This window comes from Limanda limanda, chromosome 8 (genome assembly GCF_963576545.1).
Source record: "Limanda limanda chromosome 8, fLimLim1.1, whole genome shotgun sequence".
In the NCBI taxonomy this organism is placed as follows: Eukaryota; Metazoa; Chordata; class Actinopteri; order Pleuronectiformes; family Pleuronectidae; genus Limanda; species Limanda limanda.
The window spans coordinates 18,195,960-18,209,633 of record NC_083643.1 but is presented as its reverse complement, the minus strand read 5'-3'; the positions used below and the strand labels follow the sequence as shown (position 1 = coordinate 18,209,633).

The 13,674-nt window shown below is 42.9% G+C and overlaps 1 protein-coding gene across 1 annotated transcript in view; it reads right to left on the bottom strand.

Annotated features, from left to right (window-relative positions):
- reln (reelin) overlaps positions 1-13,674 on the bottom strand; it is a 99,730-nt gene that overhangs the window by 72,891 nt on the left and 13,165 nt on the right. The window contains exon 2 of the mRNA XM_061076671.1: positions 5,025-5,132. Coding sequence (XP_060932654.1) covers positions 5,025-5,132 — 108 coding nt within the window. The remainder of the gene's footprint in view (positions 1-5,024; positions 5,133-13,674) is intronic.

The following is a 13,674-nucleotide window of genomic DNA, read 5'->3' as shown; positions in this document are numbered from 1 at the left end:
TGCAGGGTGTTTGAAGTCTCCCAGGGACTGACAGCTCCTCTCCCCATGGGAACCTCTTCCCTTGCCCCTTCTCTCCTCCCCGCAACACCCTTTCTTTATATCATTCCTCTTCATGATCCATCTCTCCCCCTGCACAGCATCTCTTTCTAAATATTTCTTCATCCCATTGATGGAAGGGGGGGGGGGGTATGCGGAGGCACACTCGTGCTCTCTCCCGGGACTGTTTGAGAAAACGCACAGGTTCCAAAACAAGGCTTTGCTCAGGAGGAGGTAGCGTGTCTCTGTAAACACTGACATGATGAGCTGCCATCTCTCATACGCTGACATTCTGGCTGACATTCAATCTAGCTTCATGGCATGAGGGTGCAGACAGCCAACCTTTAGCCTTGAAATGGATGAATGTGTAGATATCTCTATTTGAATGTATAATTGTGCATGATAGAAAAGAAAGACCAATTATTATTGCGTATTCCTATATTTATATATATTTTTTTTTTTCATTACGGCATGAGTCCTGGTAAATGTGTGGGTGGCATGATTACACTCCTGGCTGCATCCCCTCTCCGGCCCCTCCTCCACAGGTCAAGGTGCAGTAGGATTTCATCTCTAATCGGGGCTGTGTGTTAGCATGAGCCCATCCGTCATGGGGACGGAGTGTCGGCTGGATGTCCCTGTCGCTAAGCTGTCCATTTTGTCAGACAGCCAGATCCATCATATTAAGACGGGGACTGATCCTCGCCAGCAGAAGCCAACCGCCCGGCAAATACATACAAATATGCAAATTAACGACAATATAAACATCGCCCGGCAAACGAGCCATCCATCAATGACCACTTTCAGCAGCTCAGCAATGGCAAGGCACCACCAATCAGCCACTCCGTCAGAGGGAGTGATGGAACGCCACCCTCTCATCTTCATTCTCTCCTTCCCTCTACGTATATCATTCACATGCCGACTCCCTTTCATTGGTCCCCATTTGCCATATTTCATGCAAAGTTCCTAACCATTTCTTGTCTCCCTCTCCACTCACACTCATCCCCTTAATCTCCACCACTTTGTCAGCCCCATATTGGCATTTAAACCATTCCATTTGTCTGTTTTAAAGCTCTCTATTTCTTTCAAGTGCTTTTTGTTCACCGTCATAATTACAACTTAGCTAAAGACATTCAGAATGAATACATTTCCTGTCTTTGTGTTTGAATGAATAATGATGGGAAGAGAAACATTTTCCCATTAGTGTAGCACCACAAATCAGACCACATGTGACATCTTTCTTTCCCTCCTGGCTCTTGCGGCCCAATACATCACTTCATCGTTGCTGCAAATGTTAACAGTTCTTTGTTCTTCCCAAAACAAATAAATCAAGATCACGATAACGTATGCAGGGCATCTTTTTCATCAGAATATCTTTGCAGACATCAGTTTGAACGTGGTGTGAGTTCTTTTTCAGAAGGCAAACGGGCTGGAACGGAAAGAAAAGAGCTCTTAATGGAATAAAAGTCAAACTAGGGAAAAACTCGAAGCATTTGGAATTCTCCAGCAGCTGAGTCAGTCCAGACGCTTGTTATGTGTGTAGACACGACCTCTACGCACATGTGACACACACACTGACAAACAGAGAGTTTGTTTCACTGTAAAACAAGCTGCAAAGGTCTCTAATGACTAATTTGGTTGTCAAACTGTACTACCTAATAGAACAAAACGAATCACTTTGCACACTCTACCTTGTCCATTAACTATATATTGTGACGAGGTAAAGACTAAATTGAAATGTTGAGGCTTTTCTGCGAGTCCCTGGCACGTTAAAATAGAATAAGTGCTGCAGCTGTGCCTCAGCCAGACATATTTATCAGGCACACGGGCACATTTTTATAAACCACACTCAATTTACACTCCTGCATTCTCTTTCCTTCATGTGGACGCGGCGCCCAAACATAACATTGTTTTTAGCTCCTTTTTGCCTGGTTCTGCGCTAGTCATAAGTAATTACAGCGTAATAAAGGTTTGAGGTAAGCTACCCTGTAATGGGGGATCTACTGCCTTCAGGCACAGGAGGAATGAACCTTGGGCAGCCGGAGGAGCAGCTCAGCCCAGGAGTCAAAACTACAGCATTCCTCCGACTACCCTTACTACCGCAAAAATTGCCCCATTGCATTTCAGCTAATTCGACAATGAGTGGGTGTTGAGTTTTGACGACATAGTAAAAAAAAGTCGGTCCCTCAAAGCGTCACATTTTTACTACAGAAGTATTGTGAAGTGCATTGTTATTCGTAGGGAATCTAGTAAAATTCTAAGTTCTGTCTCCGCATCATGGTGTTTGTGTATGAGTTTGTGTAAGTCTGACCAAAACAGGAAACACACACGAGACAATGGAAAGAAGAGGACAAGTGATACAGCATTTGTATTTGAATGTGTGGACATGTACATGCACTGGTTTTATGATTTTTCCCATAAAAAAGCAGTGAAGGGTGACACAGAAGGGAATGGGGAATTCTCTCTTCAGAGGCTGGCATGCAGTCATCCTGTCTGCTTGCTACCACAGCTCTGACCACACCAACCGCCAGACACCCCGGCACAGTGTACAAACACTAACCTCTCTGTCTCCACAACTCCCTGCCTTTATCTGTCAATCCTGTCTTAATTTCTCTCTGATTTTAACCATTCATACTCCCTCATGTCCATCTGTCTCTTACTTCTCCAACAACAACCCAGCAAAAACAAAAATGGCACTCAGTAGAGCGCATACCTTCGCCAAGGCCGAACAGTCCCCTTGAATTCAATTAAATTTGTACACACTTGTGTGTGATATCAGTCCCAGCGGGGTTGGGTACCAAACTCAGTACTATTAAGGGTACCAACTGAAGTAGTATGTCAGTACTAGTGATGTGTCGGTCGTGAACGATTCGTTCACTATGAACGAATCCTTACAAGGACTCGGGAGTAACGAGTCCTCTCAATGAGAGATTCGTTAATTTTCTTGTGGCCGCGCATCGGGACTGTTCCATAGGCTCAGTCAAGGAAGCAGAAATGATTCGTTCACTTCCCTGCTGGGTCTTCGGGTACGAGTCTTTGGATCATTTATCACGTGACCTGCATTGGCTCAGTAGAGGAGCGCTGGAGCTGGAGCGAGGGGCGTTCACTGTCTCCCGGAGAAAATGAACACTCTTGTGTTTTTAGTATAGAAAGACGTTAATTATATTCGTTCACAAGTCATACAGACTGGTTTTGTTATTTTCACTTTACATTAACACTTACAGTTTAGTGCAGTGTAATTGTTTGCTGTGATAATTAAATGCCAGTATGATAATAAATGACAATTTCAAACCATACAAACTGTAATGTTGTACTGTAATTAATAGGTTTATGTAAAAAAATATGATCTGCAGTAAACTGTAAGTGTAAATAACAAAACCAGTCATTATGACTTGTGAACGAATATAATTCACGTCTTTCTATACTAAAAACACACAGTGTTCATTTCTCCGGGAGACAGTGAACGCCCCTTGCTCCAGCTCCAGCGCTCCTCTACTGAGCCAATGCAGGTCACGTGATAAATGATCCAAAGACTCGTACCCGAAGACCCAGTAGGGAAGTGAACGAATCATTTCTGCTTCCTTGACTGAGCCTATGGAACAGTCCCGTTGCGCAGGATGTGCAGATTAATTAAATGAAGAAGAAATCAAATAGCAATTTGGACAGTGGGACTATGGTGGCAGTAAGACAGCATCCTTCTGTTTCTTCTTCATGAAAACATTATTTGTGTGTTCTTGGGGCCTTACACAGTAGAGAGTGCTCTTCAGCTGAGGAGAGACTGAGTAACTGCTCTGTGAAACCTGGACAGCATTTCTGCTTAGCGGGCTACACATACTGTAACGGAAGGCTTTGCACTCACATGCCATGCAGAGACCCACAGTCCCACAGGCTGCTGCCTATCGGTCTGTGCAGCCCTTCCTTTAAAACTTTTCAAATTAATGAGAGTGAAGCAAAGGTGATGCAATCCTTGCTTGGACGCCTCCCCAGTAAACAGTGCTGCCAAGAGTGAAGAGCTGCCCTGGCTGGGGTGAAGTCAGCATCTTAGGAACAGTGGAGTTAGTCAGAATAAGTGAGCCCGCTGTGCAGCAGTTTTGGGCCAGTGGCCCTGTTCTCTGAGGACTTCTTTATGGCTGGTTCATTGACCCTGGAGAACCCCCACTCCGTCACACAGGGATTCCATCCGCCATCACTTCATCCAAGTTTAAAAATCTTCAAACACTTAACTTTATTCTAGTTGCCTCTGCTGTCTTAATTATTATGCACTTGTCAAAACAATTTTGAGACTAAACAAATTAATAACACAGCAACACATGCAGACAGTCCAAATGGATGCTAATGCTGGAATGCTGATAATATAAACAAAAATCTGGGTTCAACAACTACAATATTAATGTCATAAAGGATCTGCGTTTTTAATAAACGACCAAAATTGAATTACACAATCATTTCCTGAATTGTTTTCATAGAAAACTTTCATTATTGTAATAAGAAGCAAATATGTTTTTGGTAAATTAAATGCCTGTGCTATTCAACTGCACCACTCCACCCCGCTGAACCTTTGACTATTAATAAGTTGCTCTTTGTTACTGGAAGTTTAGTTTTGTCTCTCTAAGGCCCTTACTTATATTCTCTGCTTTGCTCTCCAACGTCCTCACCTCATCTAACCTCCAGTTTTCTGTTTCTCTTCTCTCAAACATCAATGAAAACCCATCTGGCAGAACTCATGGTCACATCATCCCCAACTCCTCATCCATCATGGGCTGTCACAATGGGAGCGAGGAAGTGGTCTAATACTCATTCTGGGAACGGATGTGGATCACTGCGCTGGGCTGTGCTTGCTGTGATACACCATACTCCCAGCACTGAGATACGATTTACAGGATCTGATGGTTTGTTTGTGCTATGAGGGCCGAGGCGGCGCAGAGCTTTTATTGGCACAAGTAGAATGGGTGAGGAAGCCAAATTTACAGTGTTATCTTATGAAGACTTACCAAAGCCGAAGGCGGCTGGAGCCGGGATGGGAGCTGACTGGACGGGTGTGGAGGTGTAGAGGCCAGTCACCAGCAGACCATCAAATGATACACTGGTAGAGACGGTTACTGAAGAAAGGGAGAAAGGAGAATGGTTAACATTGGAATAGAATCTGACATGATTATGTCAAATAACCCTCAAATAAAACCTCCAACCATTATCTATACTGATTATCCTTTTGAGGGTAATGAAGGGAGCTGGAGCCAGCTGACATAATTGGGCAAGAGACAGGGTACACCTGGACAGCTCGCCAGCATATGACAGGGCTCACATATAGAGACAAACAGCTATTCTCATTCCTATGGTCAGTTTTAAAATCTGCATGTCTTTGGTACCGGAGAAAACCCACTCAAGCACAGGGGAACATGCAAACTCCTCTCACTGGTAACCATCTTGCTGTGAGGCCAAAGTGCTAAATGTTATATATCAACGGCTAATGTTTTAGCCACCCTTTACTCATAACTCACAAGAGGATGGGAATATAAACAAATGTTGTACTTGGTTAGCTGATTAGTTGTCAGAGATCGCAAATACTTAGTTATGTTCACGTGCATGTGTGATATACATGCGTGTGGACAGGAAGTCTGGAAGTGTAAACACACACATGACATATCCAGATCCCTAACCTCCTGCCTGCTGCTAATGAGCTTAAAGCTCAGGTGGTAACAGACAGAAATATAAAGTGACCATTAACTGGGAAGCTGATGACACCAAATGCCCGCAGGAGGGAGCAGAGGAGAGAGCACAGATGTGCAGGCAGGTGTTAAAGCAACAGCAACAACGCCTCACAGACATACACACACCGAATAAGAAAACCTGCTTAACAGGGGGCTCAAGTCATGTTTAAAGTAATTGAACCAACAAGAAAACAGCATGTTCACGTCTCCTTAGTGTCGGTCTCACAGCAAACAGCACCAGAATGGAATCTAACTCAACCTTAACAAATTACAGAGCTTCAATCAAAGCCTGTTCTTATTGACAATCATATTAAAGGGGAGTGATGAGCTAATTGGCTGTAACCCTGATAGCCTCACTAAGCCTCGACTTGTCACAGGTCAACACAAACAAGCAGGAGACGAGAAAACTACTCCTCTATTATCTACCTTTACAGATCTATAGTTTTAGTCTATCCACCAGCGAGTCCACTATCGATCCGCCCAGTAAACAAAGACCCTGAGTGACGGGACCACAGAGCCCGATACATCACTGGAGGAAAAAAGAGACGAGGCACTGGACTGCTTCCAGCCAGACAGATCAGAGCACGGGGGAACATTCTGCGGCTCAGAGGAGAACACACCAAAAAAAACATTTTTTACATTGAGGTTAAAATCCTTTGCACTTGGGAAAGATGGAGGCATTGTTATTTCCTGACCTGGAATCCCCCTGTTTTTTAAGGGGGGAAACTGAACAGGGAAAAGCAGGAGACACCCGCGGCGCTGGTGTGTTTTTAGTAACAATAGCTACATGTCAGTTTGGGCTTGGGGCGTTCATTCCTCTGGGCTTGGTGTGTTTCGATGTGGGAATCTGGGCAGAGCAGACTCCTGTGTGGCCCAGTCTCTCAGCTCTGTCTGTCTGTCTGTCTGGGTGACTACATTAACACACTCACACAAGGCGCCCAGCTTGTGTGTGTGTGTGTGGGTATTGTTTGTGTTTAAATTGGATGTGCTACACCCTGTCTTAATAGCAGAGTTCAGCCCAGCTCGCCTCTATATCAAAGCCACAATAACTCATCCCACAACTGTCTTTATTATAACCAGACGTTTCCTCCTCTCCTCAACTGTCACAGATTAATACAAAAATGTTGCTGATGCTCTAACACTGTATTTCACATGCTCCACTACAGCATGAATACATACACAAAGAGCATTCATTGACAAAGAAGAATGTAATTTACTGCTATAATAGATAATGGATGAAAAGAAAGCTGTATACAATTTGGCCTATTCAAAACCTCCTGCGATTGAAATATATACCTATCATTAGAGAGCGCAATACAAAATGTAATTTGTGTGCAGATATTTCTCTTTTGTATGAATGGCTCTTAAAAAATGCTTTGAGCAACAAGTAACTGCCCTGTGTTCTCCTTTTCTCATCAACCGAAGGATACTGCCAAATGATATCGGTGTGTACAGTGTGTACACGAAGCCGTATTGTGGGAAAGAGATATTTTGCTTGGCAACAGAAGTATTATCATATTCTATCCATGTTGCAGTGCATCTCTTTCTCCGCAATACCCACAGAACGCAGGGGAAATAAGATAAAAAATCCTTCTCATTCAAACAAGCAATTATCATGTTCATTTTGTGTATATGTGTGCTTATCTTTTGTGACATTTCCGTTTGACAGCATGCATTACCGACTCAAGCAGTCCAATCTAGAGTGTGGTGAGACATGCTATCAGTGTTTACATTATGTTGTATTGATCCAAGGCCAAGGCATGATGCAGTATTTAATGGAGTAATGGACTGGGTTTAATGCACTATGTTGGACTGAGCTTCAACACCCTCAGTACACACAATACGCTCATTTCTGCATTTCCACTGACCTGCATCACCAAGGTTACACAGACTCCTTTAAGCCACATAGACACTTGCCAGTGAGCTACTCACACACAAAAAAGATGTTTTTGCTGCTTTCACCACGCTATGTCTCTCTTTATCCACCGCTTACACATTTCTTGCTCAGCCTCACCCCTATTTGAGAAATCATGGTTTTAAAGAAATGCTCTCTCCTTCACTTTCCCTATTGACTCCCTTCTCATGCGTTTTCTGCTCCCTCGCAGCAGTGTACCTGAACTCTGTTTGATGTAGAGGTCGAGGGGAGAAAGACTGTAGAGGAAGCAAAGCTGGGGGCACAAGGTTATAATGTTAGAAGAAAAAAAAACAAGAATGGGGGCGAAGAAGGATAGAGATGGGGAGAAGTTGAGTAGCCCATGGAGAGCTGCGCTACCTGATCAATACAAATGAAAGATTTAAATTATTTAGACATGCCTCTAACACCCTTTTCTCACTCGCCTGTGGAACGCATCAGACGAATGAGCCAATCAGGTGAGATCAGATGAGATGAGATCCAATCACCTGTGGGGGTACTTCACACAAACGCACACACATACTCTCTTTCACACTCACACTCAAAAACGCACACCCACACACATCTCTAAAGGACGAGGCTGGCAGCCTTTGATGCTAGACCTTAACATTCTGATCTATACCTCATTTCTGAGAACCGTTCACTTGGCCGAGGGGGACGAGGCGGGAATGGGGGTGAACTTTTATCACCAACACTCTCATCCAACACATGAACGAATTTTGTGTGTGTACTTATGTGCACTTTTGTGTGATTTGTTCAGTTGTGTAGACAAACCAGGTGTTTGTTTCGCATTATTGATGCAAACATCTGGACTGAATTTTTTGTTTTTTCTTGTTGCAACACAGTACAGAGTAACGGTTTCAATATGGAACATCTAAGATGAATTGCAGTTGTAAGATAAAGCTACATAAAGTGCATTACAGGCTTTTCTAAAACAAATAAATTACAATCTGAATATCTCTAATTCTGGATATAATACAGTATATCTGGTTTCTAAATCAAAGTGTTACACAAATAAATACTTTAATTGTGTGGCGATAAATCACAGTATTTGTTTGCCAGTTTAGAGATAGAGAATGTTGAATGGAGGCTGTCCATTAGAACAGGGGGGTGCTAAAGTGAGTGTCTTGGGCCAAACAATGATTGAAGTATTTCCACAACACAACATCATCTAGCAGGGCCAGTAGGATTGCTTTGTAATGTCCACACTCCAAAGTTGCTACTTGATAACTTTCCAGAGTTGTAAAGTTCTGTGTGTGAGTATTATAAACAGCTGCAGAGTATTTATTATGCTGTCTAATAAACCTTACAGCAAATTAATCTATTACGCAAACCGGACTTCCGGGAAGTAAACCTACACTTAAGTATTACAAAACAGTCATTACACTGTATGCAGAGCGCTCATACCCACATACAACTGCTCCTACTTTATACTTGTACACACCACAGAGCACATCCCTTGGCCCCAAGCCAGCATGTAATATTAATGATGCGATGTGGTATGCCTCATTACAGACACACATAACCGTGCTCCTACTCAACTATTGATGGGCCGGGGGCTTTCTTCACTTCTCTGGATCCACCAGGAGTAATGTTAAGGCACCACACTCAACTCACAGTGCAACAAAACACACACTCACAAACACAATGCAAAGGTCACTCAGATCTCAATCACATGCAGAATACACCAAGTGAGGACTGATCAATAATGGAAAATTAATGTTGTGTGACAAACTATTCTGCAAAAATAAAATCTACTCTATCTTACAAAATATTTTCTATGCCAGTTTATTTATCTGCAGAACACTGTATTCCTTATTTTGTCTCAACATCTCCTAATATTAGCCTTAATATTTCAGACTTTTTCTGACTGCATTAAGGTATTACGTGAACGCACAAATGCTGTAAACGTATCGTCAACACAGCACAAAAAAAGGTATAGAAAGAATTCAATTTTTATAAGATACTTGAGTACATTTTAAACTAGTCCCAAAGATGTGTGCTGTTGCCTTGGGAAATTAATGTACCAATGGTCAGACTGAGAATCTGTCAATCCTTTGTTTATAATAACAGCAGTAAGGGTAGGGTTGATGATTGATGGATGTATTTTGGCCAGTTCCTCAAGAATAAGGACCAAGCATATGGAACTGTGAAAAACAGACCAAAGTGCTGCTCATGTTGGAAATTCTAAACTAATGTGAATGGCTCACTGTGTGCCGCTTCAGTAATCATGTTAGGGACCAGAAAAATTGGGCCCAGTGGCATCCTAAAAGCAACAGTAATGTCTTCTTATAGTGTAGCGAAGCACAGTCGACACTGTGGTTGGCAAAGCTTGGTGTCATGAGCTCATTCTTAGAAAACAGCGTGGTGAGGGATTAAGGCGGGAGCTGGACAGGAAGTCTGTACGCTCTAATAGAAGACCTGATTTACGGAGAAGCTTACTCTACTTGCTTTGAAGTCGCTGTGTGGTTGGCATGGCCTGAACAGTTTCTTTCTGCTCTTTGTGTACCAACACACCCACCTGACCTCCCCACACCTACACATTACTCCTCAGAAAAACATGAAGTACTTAAACCTGGAAAGAGATGAGGTTCTAACCAGATTGGACTTAGTAACACTCAGGTAAAAACCAAAGACAGAAAATATAATTGTCAGCCCTGTACCACATGAGTAACAACAAGCTACATAGTGGCTGAAATAATTTGTAGAAGACAAGAAAAGGAAAACTGTTACAGAACATATCATGAATGAATTCCCCATTTTTTTCTCCCAGTGAACCAGGAGGATGCCCTTTTTGTTTCCAAATGAATGGAGGTTTTCCTGGCAACAATCTGGATAAAGATAACCAACCATCTGACCCATATCCCACTGGCAGACACACACATGCCCCAGAGAGGACCAGGAAATGAAGGCCAGACCAGGGGGAAGCTATAATTCCATCTGTTTCCGCGGTCATGCCAGTGCCGGGGTGCCGCTTCACTCTGAGCTTCCTGAATGGTTCAAACTGTCAGTCATCAGCATGACGCCATACAAGATCAGGCCCAGTTTCTACTGGTACGAGAAAGAAAGGATCAGTCCTTTAGACTGACAAGTTCAAGATTTTGAAGACAGACATACAGAATCACGTAAGTATGGATGCTTCTCCACAGTTTCAGAAGATGGTGTGGGAAGTGTGTTTCTGCACATGTGTCATGCGGTGTACCAGTCAGGTCTTAGAGGAATCATTCCATTGCGTAACCTTCTGGCACCATCCTGGCCTGCTGGCACTGCCATCTGCTGCTGTGAAACACTAGATCACAGACAACCTATGAGCCACTGAGCTTCTACAGGTCTGCTTATCTACAACATCTCCACCATGTTTTGCAAACGAGCTAAATTGACCTCTTAAAACAACTTTACAGTTTTTTTTATTGCTACCAGAGATTATAACGTGCAGCCTTTTATTGATCTTGGTCCACTTTGCTTTGTTGAGGTTCTACTCAGAAGTGGAGCTGAAGCCTTCCTGCCTGTCCAACTTGGCTTCACCCTTCCGACAGCCGTGGAGAAAAACAGGAGTGAAGAGGCAGTTCTATCACAAGCATCCTGTTCCTCACACATAATCTGCTTCAAAATCACACTTCATTGTGCCGCTTTTATACGATAGTGTATGTGTGTCTGTTTACAACCATATAGGCCTGTGTCACATGCTTGAACACGAGCAAGCACAGGTGTATGAATTATTCTAACAGAAGCCTCAGTTTTTCTATTCTTGAGTCTCCAGAGTATAAGATTTGAATGTTTTTTTAAATCAGTACTCTAGGAACACACACATACATATAATCTGCAAATTATATACTCAATAAATATGTACATATTTATTAGGGCTGGGCAAGTTAACTCGTTTTAATCGAGTTAACTCAAGTGATGAGTTAACTCGATTGTTTATCCGCCAATTCTTTTCTTTTTTCCTGTTCTGCAGCAGTCAGCAACAGACTTTCACAAAATAAAAGCCTGACTTTCACAATAAAACAATAAATAATCAAACCTGAGTTAATGCGAGATAAAATAATTAATCGAGTTAACTCAAGTGATGAGTTAACTCGATTAATTATTGAAACGAGTTAACTTGCCCAGCCCTAATATTTATATATATACGTTGTTCTTAACTATGTGGCAAAAGGTTGAACTTTGACTTGTGAGAAGGACACAACCTCTACAGCTAATCAACAGGGCAAAATCAGTCATGACAGAACATTTTTTCCTAGTTTCTAATGGAACATTGCCTGTTTCAGAGGAAGCACATCACCCTGTGACAACTCAAAGGCTATTCTCTTTACCTGAGATTGGCTTTGATAGAAAATCATCTCTCAGGTCTTTCAACATTATTCATAGGATCATTGAGCCTCAAACAGCATGCACAACCCAGCTAAGTACTGATCTCTGTTGTGAGACACTAAATGGGTTTTGATCAGCTACAGTTCAGTTATTTGGACTTTGTCTTGATCGGTTTTGAAGAAGAGTTGATAGTATGAGAGGAGACGGGGTAAGGAAGCACTGCAGGTTTTAAGAACAAAGGACAGCTTGATACAATAATCAGAGACCTATCGCAGCGGGACGGAATCATGCTTAAACATTAACTGAACCAACCTTATAAGTGTATGTTTTACAGAACTTTCAACATTAAAGGAATCGCACTCAACATCAGATACATAATTGGTGGTTACAGTAAAAAGGTTATATTGTAATAGGGTTCAGGAACGCCATGATTCTTTCCCTCTGTCGCTTGGTGACTGCCAGGACTGGAGTGTGAGTTGTCCTTATGATCAACACCATGTGTTCATCCATGTGTGCAGACAAAGAAAAAGCTTCAGCCAACTAGCCATGACAAGCAAAGCAGTCCCATCACTTATCAATACTGAACATGCTAATTCTTCATCAAAAGTCAAAGTGTTTAACAAGAGAACCATGAACCTTGTAATATAATAACTAGCACAGGTTACGGGAGAAAAGTTGCAACAGCCTTCCCGAGAGAAAATTCAAGGAATGTAAAAAAACACTAGGCTGCCTCAAAAACTATTGTCATGCTCAAACCACAGCATCTTACACAAGGAAACACACAACCCACAGCCACTAGCACACACCATAACAGCACATATATGGATGGATGTGAACTCATCCCATGCTAACCTATTCCTATGGAAACATGAACACCCACTCGGGCATATATAGTCAACCAGTAAACCAGCTGTGACAGTAAACATAATAAAAATGACAACACTTGTCGTAGTTTTGCTGAGTTAAAAACCCCCCCTTCCATTTCACCTGCTCTAGTGGGTGCTGCCCTGACAGGAACCAGGAAGGAAGCAATGAAGGCTGAGCTGTCAGCCACAGCCTATATAGACTCATTGCCTCAGGGACACAAGGCTACTTAGCCCATATGACCTCTACGTCCTGCGCCACAGCTGGTCTGTCCCCGACCTCCCAGAACCCCCCTCAGCCGACCACATACTACTTCACAGCGAAGTGAATCATGATCTGGATTTGTCAAAACAAGGCCTTGAAAATTCGGACTAGGAAGAGCAGCATCAAAAGAGTCACATCCTTTCTAACCACTGCAACCTACCTATCAAGATATTTACATCCCTTTAACAACCATCATACCCAGGGGCGGCTCCTGGCATAGGCGAAGTAGGCGGTTGCCTAGGGCGCAAAATGCCGAGAGGGCGGCACAAGGGACTGATTTATCATGACGTGACACATGCAATATAAACCAATACATTCACATCACAACATCATCTTCTAAACCCGGGGACGCACCGGAGATAGAAGCACCGCGAAAGCTGTCCGCTTCCTTTCCGCGCCCATGTTAAATAATTGGGCTGTTCGCACCGTCAGCGTCGTGCCGGGAAGCTGCGGGCAGCGCCGCGGCCGCTCGCGATCTGCAGCGATGGTTTCGGGGTCTGTTCTATTTTTTTCGCTCGCTGCGAGCAAATCGGGCCGGAAAACACATTGAAAATTGATATATTTCAAACGATATAACAT